The sequence below is a fragment of the Astyanax mexicanus genome, chromosome 6, assembly GCF_023375975.1.
Source record: "Astyanax mexicanus isolate ESR-SI-001 chromosome 6, AstMex3_surface, whole genome shotgun sequence".
Taxonomy (NCBI): domain Eukaryota; kingdom Metazoa; phylum Chordata; class Actinopteri; order Characiformes; family Acestrorhamphidae; genus Astyanax; species Astyanax mexicanus.
The window spans coordinates 14,101,052-14,116,607 of record NC_064413.1 but is presented as its reverse complement, the minus strand read 5'-3'; the positions used below and the strand labels follow the sequence as shown (position 1 = coordinate 14,116,607).

Here is a 15,556-nt window from a genome sequence, read left to right as displayed (position 1 = left end):
ACACCTGTTTTAAATAGAGCTGAATAAAGTTTTAAAAACCGAATTCTGTGGGGATATAAAAATTTGACAATATAAGCAGAGGTTACACTAGCTGTTGCATTTAAATAATGGAGGTAGAATTACAGTATATTAGAAAAAAACGTGATTGAAAGTTGTCTGTTTTGCCATTGAAACCTATGGGGATGGGTGGAGTTACACAGCTTTCTGCAGCCGAACAGCAGGGGGCGCCCGACCTGTGGTGGCTTCACTTTTAAGAGACGATGCTCTGTCCAGCTATATACAGTCTATGATATTGCCAAGCTCCCAAAGAAACAAATGTAAGTATTTTCCTTGTTAAAAATTACGATAAACAGTATATAACCATAGTTTATTTGTGCAGTTTCATTGTTTTATGGCCATGTTTCTTAGCGCTCCACTGCTATATATGTGTATTGAGTGCTTGCTTGTTGTAACTCTTCCAAGTTAAAGTTATTTTTTTCAACTCTGAATCTAATAACACATATATTTAACTATTGAAAACATCTACTGGTTAAACTCAGGCAGCTTTACTTAATTTATTACAAGGTTTCTAAGCTGAAGATGTTAACAAAACTCATGTGACATTCAAAAGCAAGTCCACTAATTCCTTTGATTTTCTCTCAAGAAAGTGTTTATTTTAAAGAAATGGTAATTTATATTTATGACCAAAAAAATCACTCCTGTTACTGGCACTTATTTCTGTTACTTTTTATGCTTTAAGTAACAGAAATTAAAGTAACAAGACTTTTCCAGGAGTTTTTATCATACAATTAGCGAACACATGAAACATAGATATATGTCAGCTATGCTAATAGCATGAGGACACTGAGCACATTCTAGTGATTTTACCATTTTTTTTTGTTTTAAAAATAAACTAATAAGAATTAATTTAGGTAACAGGACAGAGCGTTGAGATTGACCATCTCAGTCATAGTTACAATAATATCAAATATACAGCAAAACTAATACAAATTACTTAATTGTTGTCCTCTCATGGTTTTCAGAAGAACTAACTGATGTCACTTCCTGTTGTAGATGTGACTTGTAGAATGTTCTAGATGTTTCAGATGGGGTAATGTGTTCTGGTTACAGGAATGAATGAAACCAGGGAGCAAAAAATGTGTATTTTAACTTAAATACATCTCTGAAGGATTTTAATCATTATATTTCATGGTAAAGTTTATAGTTAGAGAGTGGGGACAGATAACAAATGCTTTTATTAATGTGTTTAATTACATAGTTTACTTTTGACATTATGTAAATGTACAAGACACTATGCTTAATAACAAAATTTATTTTAAAGTCGTTTTGTGTGGACAGAAATAACACCTGTTCAGTGGAATGGCCCTTACATACAATGCAGAATGTGCTGCACAAATACAATTAAACAGTCACTGGCGCCCTCTAGCGTCTCCCCTACAGAAACGCAAAGGCACCACTGCGACAAAATACTGAAGAAACATCTTTACAATATAAAGCCTTCCTACCGAATAGCAACAGTGACAGCGTGTTCCCACCGCTAGAGGCCGCTCTCCCCGCTCCACCAGCTTTCCGCTTCCATGAACAATGAAATCACTTGACTAAAGGCAGCAGCGTTTTTTAAATTCCGCCTGTATTCAGGAAAGCCCCTCCTTTATGAACAACGATTGGCTGAATCTCAGCTGTTACCTGCTTAACGATTGGCTGGCCGTATCTACCGCTCTGTTAACCAGTCCTAGCACAAGTAACGACACGGTGCCTACCAATCTTAGCCAGAGAGTGCGTGGTCTTGGCGGAATACAGGTGGGGGATAAAAAAACGTAGCAGCATCCCTAAGAGGAGGAGGAGGAGGAGGATGTGGATGATGCATCTGATAGGCGAGACCCTCTCAGCGACCATCTGTACCAATAAAAAAACATGGAAGAATAGACATGGCTGGTGAGGTGGAGAGGGAGATGTAGCTTTGAGGATGCCATCCCTGCACGTTTCCCACTTGCTGCTGTGCTTCCTCCTCTTTTCCTGCGTTGGATGGAGTGAGAGCAAATCCCTCGCGGAGAATGGAGCCCACGGTGAGCGAGCTCACACACACACACACACACACACACACACATGCTGCTGCAGCAGCAGCTCCACGCCCATGCCTTTCTCTGATTTCCACTTCCACTATAGTGTACTCGACATCCCACAATAGCAGGGCTGTGCATGGGGAATGTAGGTGGGCGAGGGCGCGCGCGCTCAGCTCTAGACGTATGTATAAAGGGCAGACGGAGAGATGGGGGGTATGTTTGGTATAACGTTATATACGCCTCGAGCTGTGCTGGGGTCATTGTGGGTTTCAGAGCGATGCTCATGCTCAGATGCAGTGTTGCCTCGAATTCTAATGACACCACCTCGCGCCACTCAAAGAGTCTGTTCAGCACTATAGCTAACCGAGCTGTTAATGAAACACTGCAGGCTTTCACACTGTGCATTCAGTATTGGGTCTTTGTTATACTTCATTATAGGTGTTCCTAATGCTGTATGAGTTTATTTTTCTTCAGCACTGCAGGTGTAATGTCAGCACATTAGATTAGGCGTAAATTCAGCACTAAGTGTAAATGCAGCTCTGGGAAAAAAATGAGACCACTTAAAATTGATGAGTTTCTTAGATTTTTTTCCAATTTGAAAACCTCTTGAATATAATCAAGAGTAAGATGGATGACCACAAGCCACCAAAACCAAGCTAAATTGCTAAAATATTTGCACCAGGACTGGCATAAAGTTATCAAAAAGCGGTGTGTAAGACTGGTGGAGGAGAACATTCCAAGATGCATGAAAACAGTGATTAAAAACCAGAGTTATTCCCCCAAATATTAATTTCTGAATTCTTAAAACCTTATGAATAGGAACTTGTTTTCTTTGCATTATTTGAGTTCTGAAAGCTCTACATCTTTTTGTTATTTTAGCCATTTCTTATTTTCTGCAAATAAATGCTCCAAATGACAATATTTTTATTTGGAATTTGAAAGAAATGTTGTCCGTAGTTCATAGAATAAAACAACAATGTTCATTTTACTCAACTATATACCTATAAATAGCAAAATCTGAGAAACTGATTCAGAAACTAAAGTGGTCTCTTATGTTTTTTCCAGAGCTGTGTGTGTAACTTTATGACAAAACAATTTTTACCTTCTACACTGTGGTGTAAATCCAGGCCTAAATTATATTTTCACACTATGATTTAAGGACTGAAGATGTGCATTCAGAATTGCAGGTGTGAATTTGGAACATCAGGTGTTCATTTAATGCTGCAGGTGTAAATTTAGGCCTAAATATGTTTAATCAACACTGTAGGTGTATAGTGAGGATGCAAGGTGTGTCAACACTGCAAGTGTTTCTTTAACATTGTAGGTGTGAAGTTAGCACCTCAGGGATAATGTCAGCATTTCTGGTGTGCGTTCAACACTCCAGGTGTAAATTAAGGCCTAATGATTTTCATACTACAATTTAAGGACTGAAGATGTGCATTCACAATTGCAGGTGTGCATTTAGAACATCCGGTGTACATTTAATGCTGCAAGTGTAAATTCAGGCATAAATATGTTTATTCAACACAATATGTGTAAGTTGGGATGCAAGGTGTACATTTAACACTGTAAGTGTGCCTTTAACATTGCAGGTGTGAACTCAGTATGTCAGGTGTTCATTCAGCACTGCAGATGTAAATTCAGTACGTCAGGTGTTCATTCAGCACTGCAGATGTAAATTTAGTACGTCAGGTGTTCATTCAGCACTGCAGGTGTAAATTCAGTACGTCAGGTGTTCATTCAGCACTGCAGGTGTAAATTCAGTACGTCAGGTGTTCATTCAGGACTGCAGATGTAAATTTAGTACGTCAGGTGTAAATTCAGCATGACAAATGTTCTTTTCACACTGCAGGTGTAAATTCAGCAAGGTGTCAGGTGTACTTAAGGTGTACGTTTAGCACATCAGGTGTGTACACTGAACATGTAAATTCAGCACTGTAGAGGTTAATGCAACACTGCAATGCACATGTCTGTATTTTTTCAACATTGTAGGTATAAATTCAGCACTATAGGTATAAGCATTTATTGGCCTGTAAAGCTTTGTTAATTTAATGTTGTATTTCAGCACTGCATTAATTGTAACAAGGTAAAACTCACAGTTTTATGGAAGTGGCTCAGGTTCCCGCATGTGGCCAGTTTTAATGAGTAAGCCAAGATATCTTTTAACAGCTTTTCCCCAAACCTGAGATAAATCTCATTGGGGCATTTTTTTAAACAAAATGACTCACTGGATCATCTCATCATAAGATGGCTCTGGTGATACAGTCACCATATGATTCAGCAGTGAAAAGAAAAACACAACATTTAAAACCCCATAACATTCTTAGAGCTTCCAGTACGGCTCGGCTCGAGCCACCATGTCTCAAAACCCACAGAAAACAAACATCCAGACTCTTCTCTGTGCTGGCACCAAGGAGGTGGAATGAACTTCCACTGGATGTCAGAACAGCAGAGTCACTCACAGTCTTTAAACGCAGACTGAAGCTCATCTTTTTAAAGAGTTTCTTAACTAAAAAAATAAATAAAAAAAAATCTCCTAGGGTTCTAAAATGATCAAGCTTTGTGTATCTCTTGATCCTAGTCTACAAACTAGCTCTGGATATCTGAAGTAACAACGAAGCACTGTTGTAAGTCGCTCTGGAAAAGGGTGTCTGCTAAATGCCTTAAATGTAAATGTAAATTCTTGAAGTTTGCATTAAACGTAAACAAAATGAATTAAATGAATTGTGGACAGTAAAGTTTATATTATTACATATAGGTGAGTGAGTAGAAGCTCTCAAAATAACTGTTTTATTAAGGATTCAGATTTAACTAGTGTGTTGAGTTTATTACTTGTTACAAATAATGAAAAGTTGATGCAAAAAGCTTTTTAAATACTAATACTTTGTCCTGACAATCAGCCTAGCTGCCTAGCTCTCTAAACATTAAAAAACTATAATTGATATCTACACAGCAGAAAAAGGCTATATAATGCAGTTAACAGGAATGGTAGAGGTGAAGTTCAAGGTAAGGTCTGGAAGACCAAAAACTTGAGATTATTGCTCATAGGACTGTTAAATAGGCAAATCAAAACCTCTGTTTGACTACAAAAGAGCCTCAAGATTGAACAGACTTTATGATATAGAAGGTAGAGAATGGCAATATGACACTATATTGTGATAAAATTGTTGTTAAGATAAATGACATAAATTGTGGATTTCACCAGCGTGTAAAAACACACTGACCTACTGAAAAAAGTGTAATGCCGTTTAATTGGCCGAGGTGCAGCATGTTTTCAATAAAAATCACTGTATTTAGAGCACCTGCCACTACTAGCAAAATTTTGTGTGTGAAAATATGATTAATATTGTATATCATGAAGCTTTCTTTTAAATATCATGATACAATGGTCTATATGGATGTAACATCATATATGAATATGCTATTAGTAGGAATATTAATATTTTATAGTAGCCTAATTAATTTTCTTATCGTTTGGACAATATGCTTTTTTAAGAATATTGAGGATATCATGGCCAAAAGAACACTGACCAAACTGTAACGTATTTTTATCACTATAAGGCGCATTAAAATCCTTTAATTTTCCCCAAAATCGCCAGTGCGTCTTATAATTTGGTGCTCCTTATGAATAAATTTTACCAGTCAGGTTGTATGGAACAGTAAAGTCACTCCGCTAAAATACAGCGTTATACAGGAGTTTACGTAAAGTAATGTTACCAAGGAGAGACCTAAGATTAGCGAAGAGCTTGCTAACATTAGCAGGGAGAGAGCTATTTTTAGCGGCGAGCTACCTAACATTAGCGGTGAGCTAGCTAACATTACTGGGGAGAGAGCTAAGGTTAGCGAAGAGCTAGCTAACATTAGCAAGGAGAAAGCTATTTTTAGCAGCAAGCTAGCTAACATTAGCGGTCAGCTAGCTAACATTACTGGGGAGAGAGCTAAGGTTAGCGAAGAGCTAGCTAACATTAGCAAGGAGAAAGCTATTTTTAGCAGCAAGCTAGCTAACATTAGCGGTCAGCTAGCTAACATTACCGAGGAGAGAACTAAGGTTAGCGAAGAGCTTGCTAACATTAGCAGGGAGAGAGCTATTTTAGCGGCGAGCTAGCTAACATTAGCAGTGAGCTAGCTAACATTACCGGGGAGAGAGCTAAGGTTAGCGAAGAGCTAGCTAACATTAGCAAGGAGAAAGCTATTTTTAGCAGCGAGCTAGCTAACATTAGCGGTCAGCTAGCTAACATTACCGAGGATAGAACTAAGATTAGCGAAGAGCTTGCTAACATTAGCAGGGAGAGAGCTATTTTAGCGGCGAGCTAGCTAACATTAGCAGTGAGCTAGCTAACATTACCGGGGAGAGAGCTAAGGTTAGCGAAGAGCTAGCTAACATTAGCAAGGAGAAAGCTATTTTTAGCAGCGAGCTAGCTAACATTAGCGGTCAGCTAGCTAACATTACCGAGGATAGAACTAAGATTAGCGAAGAGCTTGCTAACATTAGCAGGGAGAGAGCTATTTTAGCTGCAAGCTAACTAACATTAGCGGTGAGCTAGCTAACATTACCGTGGAGAGAGCTAAGGTAAGGTTTTTTTAGGAATTACAGTTATGTTTTCTTAACCGCCTCCAATGGCGAGATCTGGTAAATTAGAAGGGAGAACATGGTGACACCCCTGTTCCCCTGTGTCACATAATGTGCCTTATAATCCGGTCTGCCTTATGTCTAAAATAAACCAGAAAATAGATGTTGAATGATAGTGCGCCTTATAGTCTTTAAAATACTCTACATTTCATTACAGAGAGTGTAAAATGATATGATGTACTGCAAAAAAATTATAAAAAACTACCGTATGTATTCTGCATGAAAGAGTATTTGAATAGCAGAATCTGTATTGATATGTAGGAAAAAACTGTGTATTTTTAAATACTGTGATTATTTTTAATCATATTACCCAGCACCATCAGCATGTGATTACATATAGTGAGGGTGGTGGCTATAATGTTCAAATCGATATCAGAATTTGAATGTCGAAAAAGAGAAATATTGTGATATTAAGTAATTTTGACCATATTGTCCAGCCCTAGTAGGAATATTATAAAAAAAAAACAGTTCAGCACATTCCGTACATAAATCAAGATCTGGTTAATGCAGTAACATTTGTTCGATGTCTGTGTTTCAGAGGTGCAGGTGAGGGTTCAGGTGTTTGATGGCGGTGACCTGTCACCGCTGTCCAAAGCTGCCATTGTGGTCCATGGCAATCAGAGCGTGCTGGCATCCAGCCAGGCAGAGAATGACGATGCAGTGGTCGTAAAATTCCTGTACCGCACAGGCACGTGGGTCATCATCACAGCATCTCAGAGAGATTATGTCACCAGCTCAGTGCCCTGGCATGCCAGCAGAGTGCCCTGTGAGTAAACACTGTAATATGAATAATCCAATGATTGTCTGTAAACAGATTAAATTTCTTTTTATAATGGTTTAGTTGGGTTTTCTTTGTTTTGTGAAATGTTATGTTTTGTGTTAATGCTGCAATTGAGTATCCTCAACAGTTGTGGTGTTCTCTCCCAAACTGGCTTTGGGTTGTTATTCAGAGTCATGGCTGAACCTTCAGAGCACTGTATTAGTACTGTTTTTTTAATGAAAATTATACAAGCTGTTTGGGTCTATACATGAATGACTGTGTCACAAAAGGTGCATCTTAATATAGGGATGTGTATTGGCAAGTACTTGGCGATATGATATGTATCACAATAGAGGGCTTACAATTCAATATATTTAATAATTGTTTAAATCTTTTATTTTAGCAAAGCATTAATAGTATAAAAACACATCATCTTTAGAAAAAATCTGAGTAAAAAAGAAAAGTGTATTTTTAATACAATCAGAACAGTGGGATCTAACAACAGAGTACAACACTGCCATCTAGTGGGCAGGATTTAAAGACAACAAAAAATGAACCACTGGCTGACAGCAATCTTTACATTTAAACTAATAAAAATCAATACATTTTTAAAAATCAACACAGTATTGAAAAACAAAACATTGCAATATTTTGAAATATACTGTTATTTTCTTACATCCACTACCTAGCACGGATCACTAAATACAAAGGTCATGTTGAGTACTTGTTTGCATTTCACACAATATTTTCATGTTTACCTTATGCCTCATATGAAATGGATAGTTGTACTTCATTTGTCCAAAAGAGATAATTTGAGTGCTACAACAGAAAATAATACATATTTGCATACTTTATTCATTTACAGAGATGGCCAGTTTAATCTTAATGATCAAATTAAAATTAAAATTGATCACTAAGATTAAACTGGCCATCTCTGCTCACCTGGGAAGTATAAACTTTGCATCAAGCATGTCATACATGTGTGGTAGGGTTAATTTAGCTAAGAAATTAAAACTTAATTAAGAATTAAGAAGCACAAGAAAAGCAACACATTGTGTTGTGGTGAATGAGCTTCAACATTAGAAGACCACAACTTGATCCACTTCTCTCAATTCAGAATAGAAAGCAGACACCAGCTCTGCATCCAATACAACACCTTTGGGAAGTTGTATAGGGAGAGATTTAGAGCAGGAAAGATGAACAAAAATCTACGAATACTGCAACACAAGGCCTGCAGCACATCACAGACTACAAGACTACCACCAGCACCTTGAGCACTGCAGACACCCTACCAGATGACCTCAACACCTTTTACACCCGCTTTGAAACTCCCAGCACTACCACCGAGAGGCACACACAGCCCTCCACACCCCCCTCCCCCCCTCTGACAGTATCATCAGGCCAGGTATACAGAGCTCTGAGGAAGATCAACCCCCGCAAGGCGGCAGGACCAGACAACATTCCTGGAAGGGCCCTCAGAGCATGTGCTAACGAACTGCCTAACATTTTCAGCTCCATTTTTAATCTTTCCCTCAGCCAGAGTATTGTTCCCACTTGCTACAAGAACACAACTATTGTCCCCCTCCCCAAGAGGAGCCCCCCAACCTGCCTGAATGATTACAGGCCAGTAGCACTCACTCCGATCATTATGAAGTGCTTTGAGAGAGTGGTTCTGGATCACATCCAGTGCAGCATACCGGACACTTTGGACCCCCTGCAGTATGCCTACCGTCCCAACAGATCCACCTCAGACGCTATCGCTGCTGCCCTCCACTACTCTCTCTCCCACCTGGAAAACAAAGACTCCTACATCAGGATGCTCTTTGTGGACTACAGTTCTGCCTTTAACACGGTCATTCCTCACAAACTCACAAACAAACTGTATGTACTCGGCCTGCACCCGACCCTTTGCAGCTGGCTGTTGGATTTCCTGACTGGCAGGCCTGTCAGGATTGGAGACAGGACTTCAGCCAGTATCACCACTTACACAGGCACCCCACAGGGATGTGTCCTCAGCCCTATCCTCTACACCCTGTTCACCCACGACTGTGTCGCTTCCCATAAGGACAACATCATCCTGAAGTTTGCAGATGACACCGCAGTGATAGGACATATCAGTGGCGGAGATGAAGCGGCTTACAGGAGGGAGGTGACAAGACTGGTGTCATGGTGTGAGGACAACAACCTCGCCCTCAACACAGACAAGACGAAGGAGCTGATAGTGGATATGAGGAGGGAGAGGAGACCTCATCAGCCACTGTTCATCCGGGAGCTTGAAGTGGAGGGGGTGAACAGTTTTAAATACCTGGGCATCCACATCAGTGAGGACTTCACTTGGACATTGAACACCACACAGCTGGTCAAAAAGGCTCAACAGCGGCTGTACTTCCTGAGGAGGCTGAGGAAGTTCAGGATGTCTCCCAAGATACTCTGCAACTTCTACAGCTGTGTTATTGAGAGCCTCTTGACCAACTGTATCACCGTGTGGTACGGCAACACTACAGCGACGGACCGTACACGCCTGCAGAGAGTGGTAAAGACTGCGAAGAAGATCATCAGAACTCCACTGCCCTCTCTGCAGAGCATCTACCACCAGAGAGTCCTCAGGAGAGCTGCCCCCATCCTCAAAGACTCTACCCACCCCCAGCAAGGACTGTTCACTCTTCTGCCTTCAGGCCGGAGGTACAGAAGTGTGAAATGCAAAACCACCAGGCTAAAGAACTCATTCTTCCCCACTGCTACCAGACTCTTGAACCTACCTCAGAAATAACCATTCACATTACTCTCTACACATTTACATGTCAAGGACATTTCTCAGAGACACATGCTTACTTTACTTTGCAAAATTTTATAATTGCACTACTGAACCTTTTGCACTTTTTTCATATTCCACTGCTGTAGATAACATGTACTTACTTGTAAATAATATCCATACCCCATTACTGCTTTCATGTATATATTTCCATCATGGATGTAAAGTTAACACTAATTAATATTTACATTTTGTTTTTTATTCTTTCTTTATTGTATATTTTCTATTTTTATCTTTATGCGGCATACTTGGCGAGGGGCAAAGAAAGAATTTCATTGTACGAGGAAACTTGTTTCTTACTGTGCACATGACAATAAACTCTTTGAAACTGAAACTTGAAACACTGCAATCACTACTGTTATTCTCTGTATTATACAGCCCTGGAAAAAAAAATAAGAGGCCACTTAAAATGATGAAGCTGAATTGCTTGAATTTTTGCACCAGGAGTGGCATAAAGTTATTCAAAAGCAGTGCGTAAGACCGGTGGAGGAGATAATGCAAACCAGGGTTATTCCACCAAATATTGATTTCTGAACTCTTTGCTATGCCAATTGTCCAACCTTGCTGATGTAGCGTCACCGAGTAGCCAGCGTGCATACATCAGCTAACAGACGTTTGTGTTGACCCAAATAACCCTGGGAGTGATGTGGGGAAAATTGCCACCTACACGATCAGAGAGTGCAGGGCCAATTGTGCTCTCTCAGGGCTGCTGATGACTAGCTGCATGACCCATGATATGAACCAGTGATCTCCTGATCATAGTGGCAGTGCCTTAGTCCACTGGACAGCTCAGACGTATATTCTTGAAATAATAATAAAAAAAATGCCCATGTTCTCATATCACCATATTACCAATATTGTTATCGCAAAAATACCTTAAAATATCATGATATTATTTAAAGGCCAGAGTACCCACCCCTAGACCTGTTATTGATCAAGCTTAGCAGTTGATCAATCGTATCAATATTAAAACTGAACCCTGTCAGGCACGCATGGATAGCATGCAGTGTGTCAGTTGATCATTCACATAATGAAAATAGGCCAATCAAAGTGAAGTTAATGAATACTGACCAGTTATATTACACTTGACATGGAACAAGAGCTAGTACTGTTTTTCCATGACTTGTCCTATGAGTAGATTTAAATAATTAATTAATTACTATACTATAAATGAAGGTATTTATTTTACACTGATGTGCAACATATCAATGGAAAGGAACTACTGTACTACAGTATGTGTCCCATAACATTTGCCATGTTCCAAAGGAAGCTAAAGAATGCTGTACTGATCTGCAGCATGTGTGTGTAGTCTCCTGTATTGAATGTGGATGTGATTTCTGCTAACGTTTCTGCACAGACAATTCTAGAAAATTAAGTTGCCGCAGGTCACAATCATTACCACCCACTGGGCTGTCCACTTTGGGCTGCATTGGCTTCTATGGTGTATTCTGGGTACACACGTGATGATGTGGATCGAGGAGTGGTAAATGTCTGCATAAATGGACTGTCCCATTTATCTGAGACCCACTATCATTCAAAGCCATTGTTTCAGGAAACAACAGAGTCTGTATTGTTGTCCAGTTTGAGTCAATAAAAACATCTTTGGCCCACTTCTCAATAAACACTCTTCACTCTTTATATAGTCATTAGTCACACAAATACCTGCTGTTTATTAGAAAAAGTCAAATGTAAATTAATCAAGAGTTGTAATGATGGGACATTTATCATTTCATCCCAGCATAAGATCCCCATTCCCCTGTGTCTGTAATAGTAAATCTCTGGGGACTTGGAGCTGCTGTAATCTGCCCTGTTTGGCTGGATTAATTGTGGATTAAATTTAGATTAAATCAGGATTATTGCTGGTTAGTGGGGCATTAGGTGGTTAGAGCGTATTAGGTCAGGTGGAAGGCCTGAATCCTGTGAAACATGTTATTTATCATAAATATTTTTTTTCGAATTCAAAATGGACAAATTGTGACCTCCTATGGTGGGAGGAAATATAGATTGTATATATGTTCTATATATAAAATGCTGTTTATAGATCACTGGATCGAATCCTGTTTATGTAGCTTGCCATTGACTACCGGAGCCCTGAGAGGTACTTTTCACATACAAAATGCCTGTTAATATCTGGTGTAATTGTTTTTAAAAGGATGTGTTCTTTACTTACACTGCACTTTCTAGATTTAAACACCCATCACCTTGCCTCAAATTAATTAGAAGTCATGCAAAAGCTTTATAAGTCAATGGACCAGTGGACCAAGTTTTAAAGCTGGGTGTACTCAAATATTCATGTTGCATATATAGAGCCACTTGGTTTATATGTGTGGTTACAAAAAGTATGTAGCTAGAAAAAAAAGAAAAATAAATGCAGCTAGGTGTAACGCGAGGTGAGACGGGAGGCGGACGTTTAAACGGGTAAGACATGACTTTATTAAATAACAAATAAACAAGTAAACAAAACAGGGGAATAACGAAAATATCTATATACATAAACAAACAGGGAAAACCAACAAAGAACTAAGCTAAACTAAACAGATAATAACAAAACAAGGTAAGGGAATATATACAAAGGAATAATACGTAAATATATACAAAATAAACAAAGAAACAAACAAGAACTAAACGTGACTAGAAATATACAAGAAATAAAGGGAACTAGAAATAAACAAGAAATAAGCAGAGCGTGACGAAACCGTGAATAAACAATAGCTAACGTGGCGAGACAAAACGACAGAGGAAGGTGCAAAGACCGACAGCAAACGTAGACTAACAAGTACTATTTATACTAAACATGAAACAATGAACACCTGGGGAAACAGGTAACGAGGGGCGGAGCTACAAATTACACACACGTAATGGAAAAGTACAAGAGAAACACACTAGGAAACGGGGAAAACACAGGAAAACATAGCGAGGGCGTAACAGAAGCCCCTCCCTAAACGCGCAGCTCCCGAGGCGCGTAAAAACGAACCCCGGGGGCCGGCGGCGGGGAGAGGCCGGGAAACACAAGAGACGAGACCTGAGACTTAACATGGGGCAGAACAGGAGACTGGACTGAAGACCGGACAGGAAACTGGACAGAGAAAGGAGACTGAACCGGGGATGTGATTGGAGACTGGACATTGGGCGAGACAGGAGACTGGACAGGAAACTGGACAGGGGACGATGACTGGACGTGAGACATGACGGGTGACTGGACAGGACTAGACATGGGAACGGGAACAAAAACATTAACAGGAACAGACACGAAGACGGTGACAGGAACAGGCACAGAAAAACCAGACAAGACAGGAACCGGAACATAGACAGACACGGGGACCAGAACAGGAAGTGACATGGGGACCAGAACCACTTGGGGATGCCCAGGACTGGCTAAAGTCTGTGGGGTAGTCCATGGAGCCAGCCTGGGCAAAGTTCTTGGGCTGGAGTCCGGGGGCCTTGGGGCAGACCTGGGCACACGGGGCTTGGGGCGAAACTTAGTCCTGGGTGCCGGGATAGGCGTGGGTGTGGTGACGGGCCTCGCTGGCATCGCGACGGCTTGGGCAGCAGAAGCTGGAGGCGCGGCGACTCGGGCAGCAGGAGCTGGAGGCGCGGCGACTCGGGCAGCAGGAGCTGGAGGCGCGGCGACTCGGGCAGCAGGAGCTGGAGGCGCGGCGACTCGGGCAGCAGGAGCTGGAGGCGCGGCGACTCGGGCAGCAGGAGCTGGAGGCGCGGCGACTCGGGCAGCAGGAGCTGGAGGCGCGGCGACTGGGGCAGCAGGAGCTGGCGGCGCGGCGACTCGGGCAGCAGGAGCTGGCGGCGCGGCGTCTCGGGCAGCAGGAGCTGGCGGCGCGGCGTCTCGGGCAGCAGGAGCTGGCGGCGCGGCGTCTCGGGCAGCAGGAGCTGGCGGCGCGGCGTCTCGGGCAGCAGGAGCTGGCGGCGCGGCGTCTCGGGCAGCAGGAGCTGGCGGCGCGGCGTCTCGGGCAGCAGGAGCTGGCGGCGCGGCGTCTCGGGCAGCAGGAGCTGGCGGCGCGGCGTCTCGGGCAGCAGGAGCTGGCGGCGCGGCGTCTCGGGCAGCAGGAGCTGGCGGCGCGGCGTCTCGGGCAGCAGGAGCTGGCGGCGCGGCGTCTCGGGCAGCAGGAGCTGGCGGCGCGGCGACTCGGGCAGCAGGAGCTGGCGGCGCGGCGACTCGGACAGCAGGCGCTGGCGGCGTGACGACGAGCATCGCTGGCGTCGGCGCTGGAGCGGTAGGCACCGCTGGCATAGGAGCATGGACGGTGGCCACTGCTGGCATCGGCACATGGGCAGTGGACACCGCTGGCACAGGAACATGGACGGTGTCTGGCACCGCTGGCATCGGCACATGGGCGGTGGGCACCGCTGGCACAGGAACATGGACAGTGTCTGGCACCGCTGGCATCGTAGCAGGAGCAGTGGGCACCGCTGGCATCGTAGCATGGGCGGTGGGCACCGCTGGCACAGAAACATTGGCGGTGGGCACCGCTGGCACAGAAACATTGGCGGTGGCGGGCACCGCTGGCACAGAAACATTGGCGGTGGCGGGCACCGCTGACACAGGAACAGACTTGGACCCTTGGGCTGTAGGTGTCTGTGTGACGACTCGGGCTGCTGAAGACTGCACGGAGACTTGACTTAATTTCACCGCAGCGTATTCAGGTTCCGGGGTGGCAGTAGCAGTACAGTGTAGCGCCGTTGTCATGGGAACCCCGGAGCGAAGATCTGCTGCCGCTGCGGGTGACTGGAAGCGCTGCTCGGCGGCCGCCGTGGAAGCTGGGTCTGCAGCCGTAGAAGATGCGGGCGCCGTAGCAGCCAGAGAAACTTGACCCGTGGAAGCAGGAGATGCTAACTGCGTTAGCCGCGTAGCCGTGGGGATGCCTGGAGCTGCAGCCGCTGGAGAAGCTAGCTGCGTTAGCCGCGTAGCCGTGGTGATGCCTGGAGCTGCAGCCGCTGGAGATGCTAGCTGCGTTAGCCGCGTAGCCGTGGGGAAGCCTCGAGCTGCAGCCGCCGGAGGAGCTAGCTGGTTAGCCTCAGAAGCTAGCTGCGGAGCCGACGAGGTGGAGCGCGCCCTGGGAGGCGGGTGGAGGATAGCCTCCGCAAGCGGCGGCAAGCGGGCTCTCATCGGACAGTACAACTCGTCCTCCGAACTGGACGCGGCTGCGAGGAGGTCCACGTAATCCCAGAAATAGTCCTCACAGTCCGCGTTTCTGCCCGCCTTGCCTACCTCGCGGTTCGGAGCGTGGCCGATGGCCCCAACCGTTAGCCCCCCCCCCCCCAAGAAAATCCTCCGA

General features: G+C 43.4%; 1 protein-coding gene across 1 annotated transcript in view; it reads left to right on the top strand.

Moving 5' to 3' along the window:
• The first annotated feature begins 1,654 nt into the window (after nucleotides 1-1,654).
• LOC103037419 (protein FAM171A2) overlaps nucleotides 1,655-15,556 on the top strand; it is a 28,406-nt gene continuing 14,504 nt past the window's right edge. The window contains exons 1-2 of the mRNA XM_007232952.4: nucleotides 1,655-2,066; nucleotides 7,232-7,459. Coding sequence (XP_007233014.3) covers nucleotides 1,967-2,066; nucleotides 7,232-7,459 — 328 coding nt within the window. The 5' untranslated portion in view covers nucleotides 1,655-1,966. The remainder of the gene's footprint in view (nucleotides 2,067-7,231; nucleotides 7,460-15,556) is intronic.